Here is a 16952-nt window from a genome sequence, read left to right as displayed (position 1 = left end):
TTATTTCAGCTGACAGACTTCAGTCATTCAGCTTAAGACTTCAGGGGAATCTATGAGAATTTTTAAAAAATTAACTAAATGTTACATGCAACCAAAACAAAAGCCCAGTGACCTGCTTCTGTGGTTGCAAAGCAGCATAGATCCTGGGTAAATCAGAGCAAAGAAGCAGCAGGGGACGGCAGGGTTAGCAGTAGAGAGAAAAAGCACAGTGTATTGGTGGTTGGAGAAAAGCACATTGAGGTCATCAAGGAGGCAAGGAATAGAGTTAAGAGGATCCAGGCCTATTTTTTATATTTATTTGTAGTTATTGAACAAAGACTTGCTGCTATTGAAGTGTGTTCAAATATGTTTGGAAATTGTTATCCAATTTGCATTTTTTATGGCTAGTCCTCTAAATTCAAACTCAATTTTGGTCCGTGTATTTTGGAAACTGTTGCGCCAGACAACAATACCATTAGGTCTTTGTTACTATCATATATCAGATCCATGTGTCTTATGCAAATAATTGAAGGCATTTATGAGTAACAGAAGAACTCAGATTGTCTAATGCAAAAGCCTGGAATACCGCAGAAGCCCAATTCTTTAGATAAAGTCATTGCCCATGTGATGATCTCAAAGCAACACTGTTATGATGACATTGTGAGTTTTTCTTTAATACTCAATTTAAATAGGGAGGGTAGTTTTCTCATTTTTCAAGGATTAAGGGTGGGTGTCTGGGTCTGGGTGTGTATACACACACACACACACACACACATATTTCCCCATGCAGTCCTTATATATCACCTGGAGATTGAACTGACCTTGTAGTTTATGAAAAGATTTTCTTTAAATGTTTTCTGTGTACAATATATCACTTTGAATGCAAAGATATTATTCTGGTTGGTTTTTTGTTGGTTTTTTGTTCATTTCTGAAACAATATAATACACTCACTAGCAGTGGTATACCTGAAAAATTGAGAGGGAAACATTCTAGGGGAAGGGTCAGGGCTATAAACAACAATACTTAGTTCAGGGTCTGATCATCAGATAAAGCACGTCTACCCTGTGCTTTATACAACCATCAGGAGCTTGATAAATAAAATATCTATTTTTTCTACTTGGCTGAATTGCAAAAAGAAAATTGTTAAGAATTTTGACAGATCAAAATATAGCACCAGTAGGCTAAAAACCATTTGCTGGACCACGAAATGTGCAGGCTTGATATAGAACGATCTGCAGTTTCAAGGAATGTTCTTTACCAATTATGCTCCCTACAATGAAAAACTGGGCTCCTGAACTGCTTGTCTGGTAGTGTCTAAACTTAGTGAGCTGAGCAAACATGATTGTCCTGGGACTGCTACCTCCTCTTCTATGCTTTTGCATACAGAGCTGCTGCATCCCATTTGCTCTTTCATCACCTGGAGATTTTGCTAGACTTTTCCTCCATCATCCCACTTTTGGGCTACTTGTTGTCTGTCTTGCTTTCATTGTCAGTTGGGTTCCACCTCCCGACTGCTTCATTGCTGCTGCATGGTACCTCATGCAGCTGCCAATTATTCATTTACAGTTATTAGCAAAATCCATAATGAATGTTTTCCGGACACCACAAAGCACAGGTGCCTAAATAGCTACCTGTTGTGCTGTGGGATGGAAAGCTTGCCGATTGTGACATATCACAAAGCAACCATCTGGCAACCCTCCTATTCATATTTTCCCTACAGCAATTTATTGTCATATGGAACTTGCAAAAAAAAAAAAAAAAAAGTGGAGCAGCTTTGGTGACTGCTGATGTTAAACCTCAGAAGATGTTTGTTAATACTGATCTTTCCATGTTTAATTGTATGATATTGCAGGCTATTGAAATTAATGCCTTTTCAATTCTTTATTTCAAATGTTCATTTGAACTCAGTACTAAAATGTTAGTTTTAAAATATGAGAAATATATGCCATTTTAAATTTAAAATCTGATGTGTTTTTTCCTAGTGTCCTGAATTCAAAAGGCCTAGAGATATTGCTGTTGACTGGATAGCTGGAAATATTTACTGGACTGATCATTCTAGAATGCACTGGTTCAGCTATTATACAACTCACTGGACAAGTTTAAGATATTCCATCAATGTAGGACAGATAAATGGACCAAACTGCACAAGGCTCCTTACAAATATGGCAGGAGAACCATATGCAATTGCAGTAAATCCTCCCAAAGGGTAGGTTGTTAAGAAGACCTTTGATCTATTTTTGTTCTATGAGTTTAAAACCTAACTTTGTACATGTTATCGTTGGCTTTAGGAAATTTATCTTACTAGATCATTCAGTGTGGTTTCTGTGTCTTGGATGACTTTTGTTCAGAATTAGAAAATAATTGTTACACATATTTCGCCCACATTCTAAGCTACATATTCAGTCAATGCTAAGACATATCCTGTACACAACAGCCTGTGTGAATAATATGTTAAGTGGTTCACCTGAGTCACATAGGTCCTACTCAAGCTTTAAATGAAGTTTAAAAAAGTTTTTTGAACCTCACTTTTAAAAACAGACACAATTTTAGTGACAGAAGTGTGGTTCCAGAGAACTTACGTACTTCTGACTAGCTCAAAGGTTTAGTAGAATTATTTTAAAGGGTTTTTTGTTGTTGTTGAACAGCAGACTCCCTGTATCATACTGGGTAGTGCTGTTTAAGAAACAGCAACCCAAAGCCCAGTTGAAAATATGGAACATGTAGGATGGATCTTTGGATCCCGGCCAGAGGCAAGAAGAGAATATGCACACAGGAATCATGCACATTTATTTAACAGAACCCCATCCCTCGAAGTTAGAATAACAGAGAATGTGATTAATTCAACCAAACTGGAATGTACCTGGAAAAACAAAGCATGCCTCAACAACAAATTGGTGATCTTAGCCAAGGAAACCGTTAAATGATGGCAGCTCAGGAGTAAACACAGTAGTGAACAAGGGAACACACTATGTATTAAGAGGTCACCACCGACTGGCAATTGCAGGGTAAGGATCACTTGTGTCATTGCCAGGCAGTGTCACAATATGGTGGCAGAGACATCACCATGAATGATCAAAGCTACTCACTGGCAAACAACGTCCAATGGGTCTCTAGATATAATGTATTTGTGCCAATATGAGATATACTTTGCACAGTGCTGAGCCAAATCACTCTCTGTACTCTTTACTGCTGCCATAGAATGCCTGCTTGTACAGGTTTGGGTCCTTATATTTATAGGGTGCAAGATTAAGGTAAACGCTAGGGCATCTGCATTTAATGTTTGGCATATAGGATGTTATTCTGATCCACTGAAGTTGATGTTCAAAAGAAAATGTTTGCATTCTTAGTTGAAACCAATAGAAGATGGTGACAAAGTTCAGTTGGCATCTTCTTCTGTTTAGCATTATGTACGCTTGTCAGTCGAAAGTGATTTCGTATTTGGTCTTTCCAGCATGATGTACTGGACAGTAATTGGAGACCATTCTCACATAGAAGAAGCAGCAATGGATGGGACCTTGAGGAGGATATTAGTACAAAAAAATTTGCAAAGACCAACAGGTACAGAAAACATTGATTTATTATACCCTCCCTTAATGTAAATTCTTTTCCAAAGACTCGATGTGTTAAATGATTTTTTAATCTGTCACAAGGATACATGTACTACGTGAGTTAAAAATGGTTGATATATTTTAAATATTCTGACCCAAATTAGAATTACGTTTAATGCATTCTAATTCAGCTAAGAATAATTAAGACATTCTGTAGTTCATTCAGAGGTGGTGAAGGTGCTGATTCTGCATTACGTCCCATTCAGCAGACCACTGTAAGCTGCACCGGATGGCATCATTCCTTTCCTTTTGTCCCCCTGTCATTTTCTGAGGCTGCAGATATGTATCTCTTTCACCTATCCTGAATTAAGCCTTTCACAATTTCCTCTTTTTCTCCAGGTGGAAGATCAATTTTGTACTTTCAGAAGATCTTTTGTTGCTATATATAACTTGCAGTATTTGATTTATGCTTATTACCTCAGTAGAAATAATAAAAAACCCTTTCATTCTTATAAAATGTCAAATTGTGACAGCAGCAGCAAGAAATTAAACCATTTTATGGTTCAAATGTTTTTACCATCTGCAGCTCTTAACATGACTCAGATCATCAAAGTAATCATTTAATCATTCCTTACTAAACCATGGCCTATTAGATTTCACTGTAATGTCATTGCCTACAGGCTGATAAGGCACAGTTCATCATTGTTCTTGGAAGCTGTGGACCTCCAGATATTGTTTGAGTACAGCCCCCATCACCCCCAGTGTGCCTGGCCAATGGTCAGGGACAGCAGGAATTGCAGTCCAGCAACATCTGGAGGGACAAAAGTTCTCCACCCCAGTCTTAGAAATGCTAATATTTATAAACTGTGAAGAAATGTGCATAGGATCAACACTATGTTAGCAGACACACATTAATAATAGAGGTAGCTTCTCATCAATTTTTTTTGTGTGTGAATTATATATAGAGGTTTGCAGTATCCAAAGGGACCTTAGCTCTACAGTGCAGCAAGCCAATGAAAAAAACAAGAAGGGGAAAAGGGAATGTTCTTTAATTAATTGATTCCTAACTTTCATCAATAGATGATCTCAGGGCAGGTCACACAACAAGACAAAAATATAGCAACATAAAATCAAACATAAAATACACAGCAAGCGCATTGTGGGAATATGGTCATTTGTCCATAAGAGCATGGGCAAAAGTTTATTATTGCAAGGATGCTTTCATAGTAGAAAGCATTGCTTGGAGCATGATCAGCGCGTGGAGAGCTCATGCCATCCAATGATTGGTCCACGTAGCATAGCATGATCAACTGCGTGGTCTGGTGTGAGAACATGAAACTAATGTATTGTATTGTCTTTTATCTGCTGACTGAGGCAAAGTTTTCTCCTTGAATTTGTATCTTTTCGTGGACACACAATAAAGGCTGTGCTCCAGCAGCTTCTAGAGAGAGCTGTGGCCATATTTCTGCAACTGATCTTGGTGCAAGACTGATTATTTACGGATGGCGAGCGGGTTCTCGTCAGATCATCACTATGTGAAATAATATACATGATCCCCTAGTTGTCACACTCTGATACAAAGACCAATGTTGTTTATTTAAAAGCCCAAAATAAATATTTTCACCTGACACCAAAAATTAGCTAATGCTGGCACCGCTCTAATCTATGGGGAAGTGTGCTCCACAATCTGAGTGCAAACACCAAAAAGGCCTTATTAAGAGACTGTATTTGTTAGATGATGGAATAAATGGTCTCCCTGGTGAATCTCAAGTTGCAGACAGGATAGCATAGAGGGAGTTGGAAGAATCAAGGATTCTGTTTATTAGCCCTCATTCAGCCTCCAAGCACCAATTAAGCACCTGCAGAGTTTCACATTATTCCAGTAGATACAGCTGGGTGTCATCAGCATATGTACTGGTGACAGCTCATAACAAATCTCTTTAACATGGGGGACTAGATCTTTGAGGGACCATGCTCCACAACTTTCAAGTGGTCAGTCAGTGCTATTTTCTGGAACCAGTCCCATAGGAAAGAGTGGAACCACTGTGTTAATGTGCCTCCATGTCAGAGAGTTGGTGAAGAAGGGCTGATGGTACTGAAAGCCACTGAAAGATCAAGTAGAATGAGCAAGGTCCCACTCCGCCACTTCTTCTACTATAAGACATAGTTCAGTGCCAAAACTTGGAATAAGCAAGATTAAAATAGGCCCAAATAATGTGATATGCTTCTTGTACCTGTTCTTCTGTGGTAGAATTGTCAACAATATTGATTACTACTGTTCTTACCTGGCCATGTAAGGGCTCTTATCGTGGATGGATCAACAATGCAGCAATTAGAGTACTTATTGCTGTCAATACTCATTTATAAACCTAGAACTGTAATCCTCTATACATTTAACTGGGAGTGAGTCCCATTGAACTCAAGGACATGTATGAGATCACACAGTAAGCAACCAGCAGCATATTGCATGGATGAAATGATTGAGACCTTCCTACTACAGTTCTTTGCATGTCATTCTATCAAAGTTTGACCAAAGTCTGCACTAGATGGTTGTCATACCCATTATAGTCACAAGCCAAATCCAGAGAATATATACCAATTCCAGGATGGTTGTAGCTGAATAAGTGAAATCAGCATTGCTAAGCAGATTAAATGATCTGTTTCAAACAGACAGTAGGTTATAATGCAAGAAGATTCAGCTAGTTTATTAACTAAAGTTGGTTCCAGGAATTTTTGTTCAATCGCACATAGCCTGTGCTGAAAAGTTATACAAAAGGTAGTTTGGATCTTCTTTGGATCCCACTTTATGGTGTTACGCAGCACTGGATATGAGGACTGACACAGAGTAAAAATACTGGATAGTATTCAATGAAGTTTTGCACAGAGTGGGCCCACTGAAATTAATGAACATGGATAAGTTAGCTCCATTAATTTCAATGGCTCTACTCTGTGTAAAATTTAGTTAACTATTACTGACACATGCTTATATATATATATAAACCTAACCTTATAAGCAAACTTCTAAAATGGTGTTTGCCCTTTGTGTTGTCGCTATGTAGCGAGTATGTGCTATTTTTCTTTTCTTATTATTTTTCAAGAGAATTATTTTGACAAAAATGTTGTTTTTTGCAGGTCTTGTAGTTGATCTCTTCAGTCAGCGCTTGTTCTGGGCTGATTTTGAATTATCTGTAATTGGAAGTGTCCTTTTTGATGGATCTGATTTGGTCATATGTGTGACCAGTAAGCAAGGTATGTATAGTTTGAATCAAGTGGCCACAGACCCTAAACTGAATCACAACATATATCAAAATGCTGCTTTAAAGTTCATTTCATCTTTTAAAAACTATTTACCATCTTGGAAACAGTTATTGCAATCTACGGCAGCACAAAATGGGATCCAGTGGATTCTGCCCCAAAGTAATTTATATTCTACAGGCAGTAAATCAGATTCTTTTCTTGAACTACACCATGCAAATACGTTTAGTTTTATAGATAAGTCTGCAGCATTTGGTTGTTGTGCTTGAAAAACAAGTTTTCAAATTATAATTTAGAAAAACAAAGTTAGGCTAAAGTAAATTTTTCTTTAGTGCAAGGCTTGTGATATGAACAGGATATTATTGGGTATTTGTACATCTATGAGTCTTTGAAACTATTAGAACGTAACACTTGAACATCTACTTCTGGCATAATGGCGTTGGGCTGTGGCTCTGGTCATGAGGGAGAAAAAGAAATTCCCTGGGAAAGTGGAAAGCTCCCGATCAGTTTTTTTGCTCCTGCCTGAACAAAGCAGTCACTTTGCAAGGGAGATGGGCGCCTCTGCTGCTCCTTCAGTACAAACTGTTTAGATCTAAGACGCCCCTCAGGGGCTAAGCTAGAGATGCCAGGCCTCCTCCTTTCCCTGATCTATTCTGACTTCGAAGAGACAGGGCTGTAGGGAATCCCCAAATCCCACTCACCCTGCCTTCTCCTGACACAGACCTATTCTAATTGGCAGACCTGGAAGAAGAGAAATGGAGTGAAGGGGACATCTCAGAGGAACAGTCCCTAGAATGCCCACTACCTATCTTTATGAGTCCTTAGCAGCCTTAGGCTTGAGTACTAGTGGATGAGTACTGGGAACGCAGTGGATGTAGCCTACCTTGATTTCAGCAAGGCATTTGACAAGGTGCCCCATGATATTCTTGTAAAGAAGCTGGTAAAATGCGGTCTTGACTATGCTACCACTCAGTGGATTTGTAACTGGCTGACTGACCGAACCCAAAGGGTGCTCATCAATGGTTCCTCTTCATCCTGGAGAAGAGTGACTAGTGGGGTGCCACAGGGTTCTGTCTTGGGCCCGGTCTTATTCAACATCTTTATCAACGACTAGGATGATGGACTCAAGGGCATCCTGATCAAATTTGCAGATGACACCAAACTGGGAGGGGTGGCTAACACCCCAGAGGACAGGATCACACTTCAAAACGACCTTGACCGATTAGAGAACTGGGCCAAAACAAACAAGATGAATTTTAACAGGGAGAAATGTAAAGTATTGCACTGGGGGGGGGATGAGAGGCACAAATACAAGGTGGGTGAGACCTGGCTTGAGAGCAGTACATGTGAAAAGGATCTAGGAGTCTTGGTTGACCACAAACTTGACATGAGCCAACAGTGTGACGCGGCAGCTAAAAAAGCCAGTGCAATTCTGGGCTGCATCAATAGGAGTATAGCATCTAGATCAAGGGAAGTAATAGTGCCACTGTATTCTGCTCTGGTCAGACCTCACCTGGAGTACTGTGTCCAGTTCTGGGCACCACAGTTCAAGAAGGACACTGACAAACTGGAACGTGTCCAGAGGAGGGCATCCAAAATGGTCAAAGGCCTGGAAACAATGCCTTATGAGGAACGGCTAAGGGAGCTGGGCATGTTTAGCCTGGAGAAGAGGAGGTTAAGGGGTGATATGATAGCCATGTTCAAATATATAAAAGGATGTCACATAGAGGAGGGAGAAAGGTTGTTTTCTGCTGCTCCAGAGAAGCGGACACGGAGCAATGGCTCCAAACTACAAGAAAGAAGATTCCACCTAAACATTAGGAAGAACTTCCTGACAGTAAGAGCTGTTCGACAGTGGAATTTGCTGCCAAGGAGTGTGGTGGAGTCTCCTTCTTTGGAGGTCTTTAAGCAGAGGCTTGACAACCATATGTCAGGAGTGCTCTGATGGTGTTTCCTGCTTGGCAGGGGGTTGGACTCGATGGCCCTTGTGGTCTCTTCCAACTCTATGATTCTATGATTCTATACTACACTTCTTGAGTCCCCCTGCCCAAAGGACAGTGGTCCTCCCAGAAGCTCAACCATCCACCAGATCTGTGCCAAACCTAACAGTGGCAAAGAAAGCACTCTCTGATGAGGGCTGTGATGCACTCCAAATACAGTGGTACTTCGAGTTACAAACGCCTCAGGTTACAAAATGCTTCAGGCTACAAACTTCGCTAACCTGAAAGAGTTACCTTGAGTTGAGAACTTTGCCCCAGGATGAGAATGGAAATCGTGTGCTGGCGGCACAGCGGCAGCAAGAGGCCCCATTAGCAATTAGTTAAGAACAGTTTTGGGTTAAGAACGGACCTCCGGAACAAATTAAGTTCGTAACTAGAGGTACCACTGTAATCAGTTTTTGTCTCCTGATACATTCCTCCAGAATCCTGCAGCAGATTGATGGGTGACTATCTCTAGCAGAGAAATCATGTAAATCCTTCATTGCTTGAGCACTCCAAATTCTGCTTATATCAACTAGTAATATGTTGTTACCAAATGATAGCATCTAAATTGACATGTACACATTTTTTCTTCTTCAAGGATTACTCCATCCCCATAGAATTGATATTTTTGAAAATTATATATATGGAGCAGGACCTAAAAATGGTGCATTTAGAGTACAAAAATTTGGTCACGGTGCTGTAGAATATCTAAATACAGAGACAGATAAGACAAAAAGTGCCTTGATTTCACATCGCTACAAACAAACATACTGTGAGTATATTTTGTTACTTTTCAATACAATATTTTAAGATCTTTATAAATTTAAGACATCGTATATGGAATATATATATGAACAAGTGATAGATCGTGTCCTCCCTGAAAGAGGGCACATGTTGCGGTGAGATCTGGAGACTGACCTCTTGGTTGTGGGTGGGTCTATTGGATAGCCACAGCACCCAGTTGGTAGGTTCCTCGATGCTGGGTTTCAAGCTGGCCAATGGGGTTGCAGTCTAAATGGATTGAGGGACCTATATAAACCCATGTACGTGACCCAGAACTTCCTCTTTCGGCTTGTGCTTCGGAACACCTGCCCACCTCTCCCTAATTTTAGGGCCTTTTGCGATTGACCTTGCTATGCCGTCTTGTGTCATCTGTCATAGCAAGGTCAATCGCAGGGGCACAGCAGGAATTTTCCCCACTTGACTGATTGGCTGTTGGGTTTCACCTGCCGTGCAGCAAATCGTCACAACTTGTAAGGTTGCGGATAGGCACTGGTTCAGGTGATAGGGATGGGAGAACGGTCTCGCTATCCCTATGTGAAGGGTATTCCATTAAAGGAATCCAGGGACTCAACTTGGTTTGGTCAACCCCTGAAACAGGGTTGTGCCTGTGCGTGAGTCCAGGGGAGCATCTGGGGAGTGAGTCCAGGGGAGCATCTGGGGAGTGAACAGAGTCTGCTCCCAGGCTTTTCACCTGCCTCAGGTGTTCACCCTTGGCTGACCCATTTTAGAGCTCTGGGTCAGCGCTACCTGCAAGGGTGTAGGGAGCTAGTCGAGCCAGAGCCTATGCAACCACTCACTTTTCTGTAATCAATAAAGTTGTGGCCTAAATTCTGCCAAAAACCAAAACTAAAATTTGAGTCAAATGTGTCTTTATTTAGAAGGGAGGTTTCTGGGTCTGAACATGCAACTTCATAGGTGTTATGCATGCCGGCAACGTGTACTCAAGTGAGTTATTTTCTGGCATCCTGGGGATAAGTGGATCTACTGGTTCTACCTTTGTGTGGTGCAGATTGCTATTTAACTGATACTGGTAGCCAAGTGTGTTGTGGTTGATGAGAAAAAGGGGAAGAGAAGGGGGGGGGATAGAAAGAATTTCATGGAGAAAAAAACCCCCAAAGGTAACCAGTACACTTGCAATAATAGACCAACTGCCTTCTTTCCTCAATGCAGTTCGTCTGATTTTGGGTCTCCCCATCGAGCATTGATATTTAGCAAAGAGTTGGGTGTGCACTTTTAATGTTGCTAATTAATTGGCTTTGTTATCTTGTAATAGTCATAATTCGGTTGCCAGGTATGTCTGCGGAAAAAAATTAATTAAGATAAACTTATCTTTGGACTGACTGTATTGTATTTTCCAAGTAAAATTGTTGAAATATTTTAAAAATAAATTGTCTTTTAAATTAAAAAGTCTTTCATTTTACAAAGCACCGTTAACTAAAAAAATCTATTCTGTATAAATACTTCAGACATAAGAATACATCATTTTTTTATTTTACCACAAGCATATCATATAAAGTGAAGATGATTACTCCCAATAGTTATATTGAAAGAAGAATTTTAAGTTGGGAAAACTAATTGCCCATTTTGATACCTAGCCAAAGCACTTAGGTTTAGTGTTCTTTTTATTCTGGAAAGTCTACTGGGACTTTTAGATCTTGATTAAGCAGAGATAATACACAATTTAGGGTCTTAAAACATACTCTTAGTTAATTATAAATATATTTCTAAGTGCTTGAAACGTAACAGATAGAGTGATTGATACACACCTATTGAACTGAGGAATAAATATAAATTATTCTTCTCAAACTGGATGCAGTTACTTCTGTAAGCAAAGAACCCAGTTGGAGAGCTTAAGATATTTATATGGCCTACCGCATGATAGACACAGGTGGCGCTGTGGGTTAAATCACAGAGCCTAGGACTTGCCGATCAGAAGGTTGGTGGTTTGAATCCCCGCGACAGGGTGAGCTCCTGTTGCTTGGTCCCTGCTCCTGCCAACCTAGCAGTTCAAAAGCATGTCAAAGTGCAAGTAGATAAATAGGTACCGCTCTGGCAGGAAGGTAAACGGCGTTTCCATGTGCTGCTCTGGTTCGCCAGAAGCGGCTTAGTCATGCTGGCCACATGACCCGGAAGCTGTACGCTGGCTCCCTCTGCCAATAAAGCGAGATGGGCGCCACAACCCCAGAGTCAGTCACAACTGGACCTAATGGTCAGGGGTCCCTTTACCCTTTACCTTTACCACATGATAACTATGGAGATGAGTGCACAAAAGGAGGAACATACAGGTATTAAAGCATTAGGAGAAAGGGTCTAGGATGATGCTACAAGTAAGTAAATATATGCAGCAAAATACCGAAGCTACCTCAGTACCACAGCCCATGCAGCTGAAATGTGACCACAGCTCAAGGTTTAGGGGCCTCAGCTTTGTTTTCATTTATGCAATAGTTGCCCAGTTATATAATTAAGAGAGATACAATGCAGTCTTAAACATCTCAGCTCAGAAGCAAGTCCCATTGAACTTAATATGGAGGGACAGGTATATGATTGTGTTGTCGGTCATGTGCTTTAATGCCTCCTGTTGAAATCAATACACTTAAAAATTATTTTGACTGGATTGTTTTCTAAGTAGAAAATTCTCCAACCTGTCATTTTTCTGTATCAGAGTATCTGCATCACAGAATTTTAAAGGAACATTAATCTTAATTAGTTGATGACTGTTATTAATACTTATTAAAATAGTAATACAACAGCAGATTGCTTTAGAAAATATTCACTGACAAAAATACTATTTCTGGAATTAAATGCATTGCTAATTATATAAAGCACAAGTTGATTCATAGAGATTTGTTCAGGGCATGACTCTTAATTAATTTAAGGCCTTGGCATATTTGTTTATTCTTTATTTCAGAAATAATCCATTTATGCATTTCTGATTTTCCTCCCTCTTCAAACAGCACTCAATCCTTGTTTGGAGTTTACCTGCGAGTTCCTCTGTTTACTCAACCCTTCAGGTGCCACTTGTGTATGTCCTGAAGGAAAGTCATTGCTTAATGGAACATGCAGTGATTTGAGCATTTTAGGTGGGTATTATAATTTACTCAAGAAAAGGTGAATAAGATTATGAATGTACAGCTGCTAACTTGTTTGTCTCCTTTTTGGCAAATTGCCAACAGGAGAACCTTGCAGAATTTCAGTTCCTATGGTTTTGTATATAAAGGTCTAAGAACTAATGCAGGCATAGGCAAACTTGGCCCTCCAGATGTTTTGGGACTACAATTCCCATCATCCCTGACCACTGGTCCCAAAACATCTGAGGGCTGAGTTTGCCTGTGCCTGAACTAATGAATGAGTTTTGAAAAACTGTAACATTTCAAAAACTGTAACAACTTCAGAAAAAAAAATAATACTAAATTGCATGAAATGCATGGAGAATTGAGAAGTGTTAACTCTGACTTGTGCTTCTCTGTTAAAATCTGAGATTGCACATTCATTTCAGTTGTCGTATAATAGATCAGAGCAAGAAATATTATTATTTCCTACAGCCATATCATGTTATGGATATGGAAATGTAACCGTGCTAGGAGGCACTAATGTACAAAATCATTCCTATTGCATCAATGCATATTTTTGCCAAGGTGAAAAGTAGCTGACATACATTATTTGTAAAGGCAAATATGCACATTTTTGCAAGATTTCTGAAATGCTTATAGCTCACATGATTCACACCATTCTAGCATTCATTTTCTTTCAATGCCTGGATTAACATTTATAGGAATTTGATCTGCATGTTTATGCTTTAAGTACAGATGATACATGTAAGCTGACTTGTGAAAATGGAGGAAGGTGTGTTATTAATGAAAAGGGTGATCAAAGATGTTACTGTTGGCCAAGTTATTCAGGGGAAAGATGTGAAACTAACCACTGTAACAACTATTGCCAAAATGGAGGGACCTGTGTAGCTTCTGTCCTTGGTGAGTATTTATACCATTTTTCAGTGAAAGGTTGTTGTTTTTTAAAGTTTCAGTAGTTGACAAAATACACATTTTTGAAGTTATATTATTATTACTGTTGTTACTGTGCCATGCATTCTGATTCAGATACATACTAAAAATATATTAAAATCAAATGTCCAAATGCACATGCATTATACAGGAATATAATCCTGATAAAAGAATATACATGCACAGGAATAGCTTCCATATCTATGGATTCTTCCAATGCACCCCAAGAAAAAAATGTTGCGGATAGAGTGTAGAGCATCCAAAACCGGCAGCAAGGCTCACTTAAAAAGGGTCTCCCTTTGGAGACAGGAATGCAATTCAGGGGCCCTTTCCCACTTCTTGTCAGGTAGAACAGGGAGGTCTACAAATGATACTGCAGCTGTCGATCAGTGGATCAGACATATTACTTGGTATAACAACAAGTAAACAATTAGGCAAATTGCAAGTTAATATTCATAGTGTGCTGGGGGTTAAAATTGTGCTACACAATCTTGTAAATTATAGATCTTCATTATCTGGACACAAATGTTAATTTGTTAAACAAATCTCACCGGCAACTCTTAGATTTATTCATTAGTGGTTTACTTACAGTTAAGCCCTTTGGTAAATTCCTCTGTGGACAACATGTAAGTAGAGTTTGGGGCAGTTTTAATTAAAATGTATAAATTTGTGACAGTTGTATTGAACTATTATAAGTGACCGGAGAAAATGTCATCTGTTAATTAAAAGCGTAGCTCTGACAAACATAATTAAAACCTAAAGCTGCAATACTAACAATAGCAAAAGTTTATGAAAAATGTACTTTACTTTTTCAAGAATTAATGTCCAAAATTCAACAGTAGAAATGAATTTATTGAACTGATTAACATATAGGATTAGATCCACATATTTGTAACAAATAGGGGGAGGGCAGAAGCTGACTGTCCTGCCTCCTACTCTCCTTGGTAACCCATAGACATGTAAATCCCTCAGAGATCTATTAAATGGAGTCAGTTGTGGTATGAGGAACTGAGAGGGAAAGGGGATCACAGAGAAGCAGAAGCTCAAAGTTACCTTGGAGTAAGTACCATTGAACTGAATGGGACTTACTCCTAAGTGCACATGCATAGGATTGAATGTTGAAGCTAGAATCTTATATTTTGTTACCAGTTATCAGCTGAGAGTGCCACACCTGTGTGCCCAAAACAAACACACATGATGCTGAAGGAGGCTCAGGGGAACCTCACATTTTGCAGAAGGCTTTTTGTGAGGGAATGGCGGACTCACTGATTCCCAATCCAAACTGCAGCACAAGTCTCCACTTATTTCTATAGAAAGCTCTCATTTTTATCCCTTGAAGGGAGACAATGTTTATAAGTCTGTATATGCTAATACTAGAAGCCTCTATACTAAGATGGATGAAATGGAGAGCTTGGTCTTGGATGACATCATTGACAGAGTGGGCATAAATGGAAACTCAGTAGAAAGGAAAGAATATAAACAATCACTAAGTCAAATAGGGCATTGAGTCCACCAAGCTAGAAGTGCCAAAAGGTGCAGACCCCTCTACAGTATTGTGGTTGGTGATACCACCAGAGTAATTTAGTGAGTGTAGTTTGCCCAGTGTGCCTCATTAGACCTGTGGGCCATAGGTCCTGTCTTAGGGGGTAGGTATACTACAACATTGTATCATAGTTCCAGCTGCTTATTTTGTAATAATGAAGCGCACATTTAAAATGAATTGGCTGTCATTTAAGGCACTAGATCCCTAATCAAGAAGTGCCTCATTGAGGCCCTGTGCATTCTATTCAGCAAACACACACACAAAACCATACTTCATAACACTTAAATGTTAAATGAATTCAAGAAGAAAATTTAGAATTTTATATTTGTGTAACAGAAACAGGGGCCAAAATCACTTATTGTTCCTCCATTTCACTTATGGATCTGCTGTTGTTCTTTCTGCTAATATTATTAAATTTAAATTTCCTTTATTTGAGTAGTAATTATAAAATGTTTAGTTTTATGTTTAGTTATGTGGCATGAATGATAATTGTTCTGTAAAATCCTTTTTTTTCCTTAACTGCACTTATATATTTTTCAGTCAAAAATGCATACTTAGTTTTACAAATTCAATTTCTGTCTTCTAGGAAGGCCTACATGCAGCTGTACAGTGGGGTTTACAGGTCCAAACTGCAACAAAACAGTTTGTGATAATTTTTGCCAAAATGGGGGGACCTGCACTGTCACTGCTGGAAATCAGCCCCGTTGCCATTGTCAGTCTGAATATACTGGTGACAGATGCCAATATTGTAAGTATTATCAATATAAGGCAGGAAACTTAAAGCTTTGCAAGTTTAAAACACGAATAGCAACCTGCAGCAACTGCATTTTTTTTTATTTTAAAAATGACAGCTTCTTCTAGACACTTCAGGGCAGACAGCATGCAAAATAAAACTGTATAATTAAAATTTATGTTGTAATAAAAGTAACCCTAATCAGACAATCAAAATAGCAGCCAGTGCTATTGTGTGCAATTTTAAAGCTCCCGAAAGGCCTGCTGAAACCAGCTTTACAAAGCTTTCTAAAATAAGCAGGAATGAACGCACACTGGACAGAGCATTCCAGAGATTTTTGAGCCACCCTCTGAGAAAGTGCTTTCTGTGCCTTGCATTGTTTTCATAACCTTCAAAGAGGAGGCTCTTATTTATATTTTTAATTGTATCCGCATCATGGCATGTAACTCGTTACAGCCATAATTTAGGGGGGACAGCTGCCCACCTAAATCAATCAAAATCAATACAAATTTGAGGTTCTGCCCCCCCCAACAAAAATCCTGGCTATGCCCATATTTAAATCACAACATGCACCATTAATAAAAAGCGCAAAAACAAAGTTGTAAACTAATAAAAAGATTCAGAGCCATGAAGTATTTAAATTTTTCTTACAAATACTCTAAAATTGGAAGAGCCAGAAGAAAACCTTGGAACAGTTCTGATACAATGAATTATTATATTATACTAAAGTATTTCATTTGTACAACAAGATCTGTCAAACAGCAAAAGAAAGAAAATCACGTGCATCTTAAATAGTAGGCAGACTATTAAATAAATACAAAGCTTTTAATGAAAACCCCCCAGCAATAACGGTGATTCTGCTCTTCTTGGTATTGAATAAACTCTATGGATCCTAAAATAACTTCAGTTGGGTATTTGAAAACAATATAGTACATAAATCAATGCAGACAGACACACAGATTAAGAAAAAAAAATATTTACTTTAGGCTTACTCAAAAGCCAGACAAATTGTTTCTGGTTGACTGCTTCTGCAAACATCATTTTTTAAAAAAGAATTCATTTAAATGTAAATTTAAGGGTACTCGCTACACTGTGTGTTGATTATCAGATTTGAATGTCTGCTGACA

The 16952-nt window shown here is 39.0% G+C and overlaps 1 protein-coding gene and 1 long non-coding RNA gene across 4 annotated transcripts in view; one reads left to right on the top strand and one right to left on the bottom strand.

Annotated features, from left to right (window-relative positions):
* The window catches only part of LOC307226585, a 168633-nt gene that overhangs the window by 5987 nt on the left and 145694 nt on the right, over positions 1-16952 (bottom strand). The window lies entirely within an intron of this gene.
* Positions 1-16952, top strand: part of LRP1B (LDL receptor related protein 1B) — a 782700-nt gene that overhangs the window by 740645 nt on the left and 25103 nt on the right. For all 3 annotated transcript variants that reach the window (XM_079992449.1, XM_079992450.1, XM_079992448.1), the window contains 7 exons: positions 1963-2186; positions 3432-3538; positions 6661-6777; positions 9364-9537; positions 12503-12628; positions 13355-13519; positions 15679-15840. In XM_079992449.1, coding sequence (XP_079848575.1) covers positions 1963-2186; positions 3432-3538; positions 6661-6777; positions 9364-9537; positions 12503-12628; positions 13355-13519; positions 15679-15840 — 1075 coding nt within the window. The remainder of the gene's footprint in view (positions 1-1962; positions 2187-3431; positions 3539-6660; positions 6778-9363; positions 9538-12502; positions 12629-13354; positions 13520-15678; positions 15841-16952) is intronic.

The sequence above is a fragment of the Podarcis cretensis genome (genome assembly GCF_951804945.1).
Source record: "Podarcis cretensis genome assembly, chromosome: 1".
Lineage (NCBI taxonomy): Eukaryota > Metazoa > Chordata > Lepidosauria > Squamata > Lacertidae > Podarcis > Podarcis cretensis.
The sequence above is the reverse complement of the archived record's forward strand: the minus strand, read 5'-3'. Positions and strand labels throughout refer to the sequence as shown.